General features: G+C 36.7%; 1 protein-coding gene across 1 annotated transcript; it reads right to left on the bottom strand.

Moving 5' to 3' along the window:
• Positions 1 to 6560: 6560 nt before the first annotated feature.
• On the bottom strand, positions 6561 to 8689 carry LOC145127032 (uncharacterized). Its single transcript, XM_079062285.1, has 3 exons — positions 7670 to 8689; positions 6945 to 7584; positions 6561 to 6877 (listed from the first exon to the last, which is right to left on the bottom strand). The coding sequence occupies exons 1-3, from the start codon at positions 8687 to 8689 to the stop codon at positions 6561 to 6563; spliced, it is 1977 nt and encodes a 658-aa protein (XP_078918411.1).
• Between the last annotated feature and the right edge of the window lie 258 nt (positions 8690 to 8947).

Raw genomic sequence — 8947 nt, 5'->3', positions numbered from 1 at the left:
ATAGGTGCCCTTTGTGGTTTACCTTTTGTTTTGTTACCTACATCTTTTTTTTTATCTACCAAAAAAAAAATCCAACATAATTATAATGTATTACCATAAAAATACATTATATTTATGACAAAACTTTTGAATATAGTTTTACCTTTGTGAGGCACAATTCCGAAAGATACTCTAAATGGAATACAATTTCTTTGTCCTTAAAAACCTACTTTTTTTAACAATATCCACGCAAAGTGATCTTCGGGCTAATATGAATATTGGTTTAACGCATATAAATATCAAAATTAACTAAAAAATATCATAAACAAAAATAAACATATATTTAATTGCTTTTTCGAAGGGTCATTTCAGAACAACAACATTCTAGATACTTGGATCTTTATGTTTCGGACTTGGTTCTTCATATTTTGGAGTGACAATACTTCTCCAGAATCACTTCGAATTGTTAAGGAAGAGTTTGTTCCTCACGAAAAGTCATGCTTCACATATTTTATTGTATTTATATGGTGAATATATGTCTGAAACTTAAATAAAATACAAATATTACGTAAAAAGTACTTGTTTTTCGTATTCGGGACATCATCTATGCACTCTAGATACTTGGATCTTTATATTCCGGTTATATCGGTGTGAGCCCCACACACACACACATATTTATATATAGGGATAATACCGCTAATAGACAAAAAAAAGGGGGCCAATTTCAAAATTTAGTCATAAAAACTGACTTTTCCACTTATAGACACGCATTCCGCGGAGGACCCTCTGCGGACCTCTGCGGATCGGATTTACCTCCGCGGAGAGGGGTATTTTTGTCATTTGCCCATCTTCTTTTTGACAAAATCGGACCCTCCTCTGTGGTCCCCCCACTGGTCCCCCGATTCCTCTTTGACAAAGACGGTTCTCCGCATCGACCTACCACCATAGATTCCGGCGACACCGACAGCAACCCGGCGACCACGACAGCAAACGACGTCATTTTCCGACGTCCAAACCGGCGACCACGACTTCGATTACGAACTGTCATTCCGGCAGTAATGGAGGACAATCTCCCCAATATTTTGAGCGACGGTTTAGGCTCCCGGGTATTTCTCACATTCCTTTCTTTGGATTAATGTAGTATATGTATGAAATTTGTTGAAAACCGATTATATTACACTGAATAAATAGGCAAAATTAAAAAATTTAGATAAGAAAAAATGGAGTTTGACAGGTGGGTTCCGGAAATGGTGATGATCCATTCCGCGGAGGTGTATGTCACTCCGCGGAGGGTTATATCAGTCCGCAGAGGACCCTCCGCGGAGTGAAGTATTTTCTCCACGGAATATAAAAGCGAGACTCCGCGGAGGTTTTGGTCTATCCGCAGAGGCTTCTCCGCGGAATAACCTATAGCCTCCGCGGAATGACCTTAAACATAATTTCCTAATTTATTTTTTATGTCCTTTTATATTAAATTAAATTAAATCTTATGTTTTGCAGCACTTAGATCTCAATCAAAAAGCGGATTTAACTTTAAAAGGTGTGGTGGGTACTATCATTAAAGACTATTTTCCGCGGCTAACACAATCACAACGACAATTATTCGAAGCTTCGCCGTTTGGAATATTCTTAATATGCATATCCCACATGGTGATCCGTTACTTGTGCATTTGATGATGTTGCACGAAGTAAGGTCTCAAGAAGTATTTTAAATGGGGAGGTTTTTTTTTGATATACAAGGGACGCATTTGGATTTTGGTGAAACGGAATATATTCTCATTTGTGGTTTAAAAGTTGGTCCTTATGTGGATTTACTCCACGATGAAAAAGCCCGGTCAAATTCAAGTCTTCGTGCTCGGTTGTTCCCAGACATTTCTGATGCGCGTATGCGGTTGAAAGATTTGGAAGACTTCATTATGTCTCCAAAATATTTGGCAGTTTAAGATGAAGATGTTGTGATGCTTATCCAGCTTGTTTTTGTGTTGAAGGGACTCCACGGACGAGACGTTAAAACGTGCATTCCCGCTGCAATATACAAGCTTGCTGATAATAGAGATGATTGGAACATGTATTACATTTAAATATTGTTTAAAAATAGAATACAATAATAATAACTATAATATACAATATGAAAATTGCAGGTTTGCATGGGGTACGTATTTTTGGAGGTATACTTCGCGGATGATGCGTGGAATGTTTAAGAAAATAGTAGAATTTAGACAATTCAAGGACGCCAATCCCGAATCCAAGAAAATACACAAGTATACCGTTCCTAGTTTTATGCTGCCGTTTAAGGTTATTTTCTAATAAATTTAATTACTTATCATTGTTTTGTTTTTATACGATAATAACATTGACCTTCGGTTTGTAGTATAAAATATAATAGCATGATACTTAAATTTTCTTTCTATAGATCTGGATTTTGGAGACGTTCCCCGAGGCAACCAAATTTTATGTACGCATCCCGACAGAATTGCCGCGGATGATGTCGTGGAGAAGTAAAACACCGTTATCTTGGGATAATTGTCGTCGAATAATCAACGTGCTTGTGGTATGCTTTTTATATTAAGGATTATTTATACTTACAAATTCCAACGTATTTTCATTTTAAACTAACAATTTGATTTAAACTTTTGTAGCCTAACAACGAACCTATTCCAGTCGTGGCAAACGAGACGGAGCTGATGTTGCCGTTTTATGTTCGCGGCGTCAATTGGACTCTTAACCATGAAGAGTCTCCTCCACCGCAACATAGTTCGGTCCGAAATAGTCCACCTGTTGTTGCCTCGCCTCCTCGAAGAACTATGTACAAGTCGGATACATGTTCGACTGAATCTGCCACAAATGCTTCTTCCTCGCAACATCCTGAAATAGAAACAACTTATACGTCAAGCGACATATCAACGAGGGTCGTAAAGAAGAAGAAGAGTAGCACAAAGGCATTAGTGAAGCGTCTACTAGGCGTTGTGGCTGAGTTATCATCTAAAGTAGATCGTGTATTACATGAAAAAGATGAGCCAAACAAACGGTTTGTAGAGGAGGGGGAGGAGGAGGAGGAGATGATAAATGAAGAGGATGAAGAACCATATTACCATGATACACAGTTCGACTATGGTGGTTTGGAGGAGAAAGTTGTGCCTACACCTACGCATGGTGAGCCGTCACAAGACGTGGGTGAACATGACACAAAAATAGTGACTCCTATTGGTAGGCCGCAACGAAAGAGGGTTGTTGCATCGTATCAGCGGACTCCGTTCACAGTGGTAAAAAACTCATATTTTAAATTTGGTATATTTCTAAAATATTACATTATTGATAATGATTAAACATGTTGATTTTTTAGATGCAATCGACAGCAAAATTGAAGAAAATCAGCAAGACAAGGAAGAAAAAAATAGAGGAGAGTCCTAAAAAAACAAATGAGGATATTATCAATGCAGAGAGTAGTGATGTTTCAAACCATCTCTTGTTGGACAATATTTATACTAATAGTCCGATGAGTTTTTGGAAAGAATGGAGTGTGCTCTCTTCCAAACTCATCACTAAACATAGGCTGCATATTTTCCCACTAGATATGGATTTTTGATCGAGGTTACTTTCTGTTACTGACAAAGGGTGGTTACTTTCTTCGGTAACATTCCTTTAATTAAAATTTTAACTATTTTTTTAGACTAGAATTTATATAAATAATTCTAACATTTTTATCTTAAAATGTACAGCATATTGCGATATGGAGTTCCTTGCTGATGGAAAGGCGGCCGGCGAACGTTAGGTGGACGCTATTTCCACAAGAAATCAATTTGGAACCCGGAAAATCATTATTTTTAAGGAATGTAGCAAATGGTTTTGGAGGTTGTCCTAAATGGAAGGATGTGGATATGGTTAGTTAACTTTAATAATTATTATTTTATAAATATAATATTACTGAAATTATGAGTATTTAATTTATATTATTTTTTGCAGGTTCTATTTGTAATAAATGTTATTAGTGCCCATTGGTTTATGGCGGTGCTACATTTAGATACCTAGAAAGTAGAAATTTATGATTCAGCACGAATTGCGGGTTACTTCTCAAAGTACTTAACTGGTGGAGAATTCACAAGTTTTGGAGATAGTATTATCTCAGAGTTAGATGTCATTGAGTACTGGAACCATTTCCCCGTTGGACACAAAGACAAAGCAAAGCTGGAGTTTGTTGATGTTGTAGACGTGCCACAACAAGAATATAGTCTTGACAGAGGGGATTGTGGAGTATTTGTATGCATGTTTATGGAAATGATTGTTTCGGGGGTACCAGTGAAGATTTCTACGGCACGTAGAGATGCGGGATTTCTCTACAGAAATAAGATGGCAAATGTTATTTGGGATACTATATAGGCCTAACTATATAAGTTGATATTAGGAACTTTATATATATATATATATATATATATATATATATATATATATATATATATATATATATATATATTAATATTAAATACTTGTTTCTAGTATGTAATGTAGTCACTTCTGCTAGTATGTAATCTGCTAATTATCTTTTATTTTTAAACATAATTCAGCAACAAATGTTACGAAACCATACAATCAAACACAATAAACATTACAAATAACATAAAAACATTACAAAAGAGTCGTCTACATGAAAAAGGTTTCTTACGACTAATAAACATTACATAAAACATTGGAAATAAAACAGTCGTCTACATGAAAAAAGGTTTATCTTTTACCAGATTCCAAACGTCCGTATACTCGAAATCAGTTCCATCAAACTCGCACAAGTAATATCTGTTCACGTCTTGAAGAAGTTCATCATCATCTGCTTGAGAGCGTCGCATTTTCTCATGATTGTAGCATCGATTGAACCATGTGACTTTAAACTTTAAATCCATCCATTTACTAACAATATCAGGTTTTACTCGTTCTTGTCCTTGTCCGACCTAATAGTTGAACAAAGCTATTAGGCGGGACCATTCATCACCTACAAGGCAATGAGGGGGAGCCACTACTGGTATACCCTCGTAAATGGTAATCCAGCATTGTGTTAGGACCAACAACTCTGTTGTCGTCCATGGAGATGTACCATTTGTTGGAGAGGCTGCATTAGATGGATTTGCTGCATTCAAAGAACTTGGTACATTGGACGCCATTTTGTAAATTGATCTCTATTATCAATTAAAGATTTGAATTTCCTATAGATACTACGTTTAATATATATAAAAAGTTTCTCTACGCGGACTGACAAGTCAGTAACGCGGACTGACAACGTTTAAGAGACGGGTAAAAAGTTTCTCTACGGACTGACAAACACTATTGCGGACAACGACTAGACAAACAACTCTGCGGACTGACAAACATTATTGCGAACTGACAATACAGTTCTGCGGACTGACAAACAACTCTGCGGACTGACAAACACCTCTTTGCGGAGTTGAAGGGACTATACATAGTCATGGATGGTCGTTGGATTTTTGGTATAGAGTTATAAATATTTTATAAATTTACAAATGAGTTCATCTTCAAGTTTGTATATTTGCTCGTGCAACGAAGTTGATTGTTTCTATTGTGATCCGATCGACCCTTTTCTTGCCCCATCACCAAATTTAAGAGACGGGTATATGTCTGAGGATACTTTGCAACAACTACAATGGGCTGAAGAACAAAAGAAAAAGATAAAGCGTCATCTCGAGCTCTCACTGAACGTCGTGACCTCATTGCGGCGGAGTGCAGAGAGGTTGAGGAAAGGATGGCGAATACTAAAAAAGAAATCAAAGATCATGAGGATTGGATAAAAACAGCTAAGAAGAATATCAAACTGTCTGAAAAATGGCTAGCTGGCAAGGATGCGAAAATGATAGAACTTCGGAGGCAAAAGGACCGTATGGAAGATAAAATACGAATTAGGGACGACTACATAACAACGGAGAAAGAAAAGTATCCTTTGCAATTCCCTTAAGTTAATTATTGTTGTTGTACATGTGCAATTCCCTTAAGTTAGTTACTGTTGTTGTACGTTTGCTATATGTTTCTGGTTTGTTGAATGTATTATCTTCGATTTTTAGTTAGTATTCTAAAACAAAACATAAATTAATATCTTCTAAAAGAAAACATAAATTGATAATCATAATATTATCAATCATCTTTAAAATAAACAAACCATTTCAAAGTACACAAATTAATATCCTCTAAAACAAAACATAATTAATAATAAATACACCATCAATCATTCAAATCAAACGTTGAACAATAGTCTTCTCTTTGCGTCCCACTCGTCCAGCGTGTCTCTTGTGTCCCGTGCGTCTCTACCATCTCCTGAGTCATTTGTGTCCCTTTCCCTTTCCCTTTTGTGTTACGACATGATGGCGCACTATTTGTTCTAGCCTTTTTTGGTTTCATTGGACCAATGCCAGACAAGTCGTTGCATTATGTGTTGTACTATCACATCTACTACACCTTCTTACTATAGGTTCCTCACCTTGTGACGGGATACGATTTCTGTTTCTTGGTCTACCAGCTTGACATGTATCCATTATCGGGGGTTTAACAACCATCATCTCAGAAGGAATCTCCCAGTCACACGCTTATGGAAGGGGGTAAACCAGCTCCTCATACGTACTCCGGTACGTTTCCATTTTGTAAGCATCTATAGCCAAATGTCCGAAGTTAGTTTTTTTCAAGTGCTTTAAGACCATTGTGACATGACCACAAGGCAACCCAGTTCCTTCCCAATATTTGCATGTACAAGTCTCTTGCCTCAGATCAACTATGGCACCATGTTTGAAATCATGCACTTGATATATTGCATCTGAAACACCAGAAACGGACCATCCTGTCGTACGCTCTTCATTTTTACTAACTAATTTTTCAGCCCACTCGGTTAGCACTGTTGAACGTTTCCCTGTAAAGAATATATTTTTACAGGAAATTATTATTAGAGATAATTATAGTCTAAATTAATTTCATACCTCCATCGATGCGACGCTTGTTACACCATTCCTGAGAAAGACGACGGAAGAACTCAAGAAGGGGTATTATAGGCATCTTCCTTGCATCTACAGATAAAGCGTTCATGGACTCTGCACTGTTGGAGGTCATGTAATCGTACCGTTTCGACGGGGAATATGCTCTAGTCCATTTAGGACGCGGAATTTCACTTAGATACGCCGCTACTTGCGGCCTTGTAGAACTAAATCTAGACCACAATTCTTCAAAAACATTTCTTTTGTAAGCTTTCACAAGCCTCCAAAACAACACTTTTGTTTTGTCATTTTTCCCAAACTTGTGTACTATGTTTCCTAGTAGATGAAAAGCACACACGCCATGATGAGCTTGAGGGAAAACATTTTTAACACTAACCCGAATTGCATCGGCCCGATCAGTTACAAAAGTCAATTCTTGACAATCACCAACACATTCATACAACTTTTCAAGAAACCATGTCCAAGTAAGACCACTCTCTTTTTTGCATATTCCGTGCGCAAGGGGCACTATCTGGTTGTTCCCATCCATAGCTACTGCATGCAATATGGTTCCCTTAAAATCACCCTTCAAATGCGCCCTATCCATAATTATAACTTTACGACAAAAACGTTTGAACGCTCGTATCTGCAATATATTAAAATGGAACACATAAACACTCTACAATTTCTTACAAATAATTATATATTAAATAACAAGTTTTTGTATTTACCGTGCTCCCAATGGCATAAAAACAACACTCGAAACAATCTTCAGAATCTGTTTGTATATATGCCACTGTACCGGGATTATGGCTCTTCAAATTGTGAAAATAAATAGGAAGTTTGGAAAAACATTCCTCAGAGGATCCCAACAACAATTCCATAGCATATTGTTTTGCACGCCAAGCTTGTTTGTAATTTACATTAATTTCCAGCAAAGCATTCAAATCCCTTGATATATCATTAGGCCTCCAAACCTTGGAACGAGTTTTTCCCATAATCTCATGCAATATAGTACCCATGACTTTTTTATTAGCATGCTTATGATTAGGGTGTATCTGTAATGACGAACATGTGTGCACGTTGTTGAAACTCCTGATTTCAAATTCATCAGTGGGAACAATGCGTTTTGCATATAAACGCCAACTACGGTTCTCAATTTCACAATATACCTCATAACGATTTTTGTTAGAATGTTTGGTCTTAAACTGAAACTTTTCTCTGGTAGCTTTAAGACTCAAAGCAAATATTAGTTGTTGTTTGTTATCATACGTTTGACGAACAAACATATCATCATTTGGACCTAAACTATGAAATGGTACGGGTTCAACAATAGGATCAGGACAATCAGGTATGGGAGGCATACCGTAAAATATGTCTGAAGCTTTTTTCCCGTGTGTGAACTCATCTTCTGACCAGCCTTCATTTGACTCTTCACCATCTGACAAAGTTTTGTCAGTCAGTCTTCCAAACTCATATAAATTTTCTTCTTCCACTGTATTCACTGCAACAGTTTCTTGTTCTAGACACTTTTCAACATTATCAGATACAATGTTTTCAACATTATCAGATATAATGTTTTCAGCATTATCAGATACAATGTTTTCAACATTGTATGGTACAATCTTCTCAACCGCTTCTGTCGGTTCGACCCATCCCTCAAACACCTCCAAATATAAATGCACAATCTGCTTCGTTTCATAAATTACATTTCTGAGTTGAAGAACATCTGCTTCGTCTACAATATTCATAACATACCCATGAACCGGGTGTTGAAATGACAATGATATATTACTATTGAACAAATTAGCCTTACTTTTGACCAAATAAACAATATTCGACGATCAAAATTTGGCGGAAGCAGTATACCTAAGTTGTTAAACTTAGGTCTAACGTAGGTGTTAACCCCATTACTTATCTGCCAAAAACCCCCGGTACATAAAATAACAAAACTCATCTTTCTTTTGGAAAACAAATCAGTAACACTAAACAAATTTGAACACAAATGG

Source organism: Lactuca virosa, chromosome 7 (genome assembly GCF_052849685.1).
Source record: "Lactuca virosa cultivar CGN04683 chromosome 7, Lactuca_virosa_CGN04683_v6, whole genome shotgun sequence".
Classification (NCBI taxonomy): domain Eukaryota; kingdom Viridiplantae; phylum Streptophyta; class Magnoliopsida; order Asterales; family Asteraceae; genus Lactuca; species Lactuca virosa.
This window is presented reverse-complemented; position numbering and strand designations above follow the sequence as displayed.

Excerpts from the sequence above, each read along its gene's own strand:
- LOC145127032 (XM_079062285.1), bottom strand. The coding sequence starts at position 8,689 with ATGAATATTGTAGACGAAGCAGATGTTCTTCAACTCAGAAATGTAATT. Across the intron at positions 7,585-7,669 it reads TTTATGCCATTGGGAGCACG|ATACGAGCGTTCAAACGTTT; the intron begins GTAAATACAAAA and ends AATATATTGCAG. Across the intron at positions 6,878-6,944 it reads CAAGCGTCGCATCGATGGAG|GGAAACGTTCAACAGTGCTA; the intron begins GTATGAAATTAA and ends TATTCTTTACAG.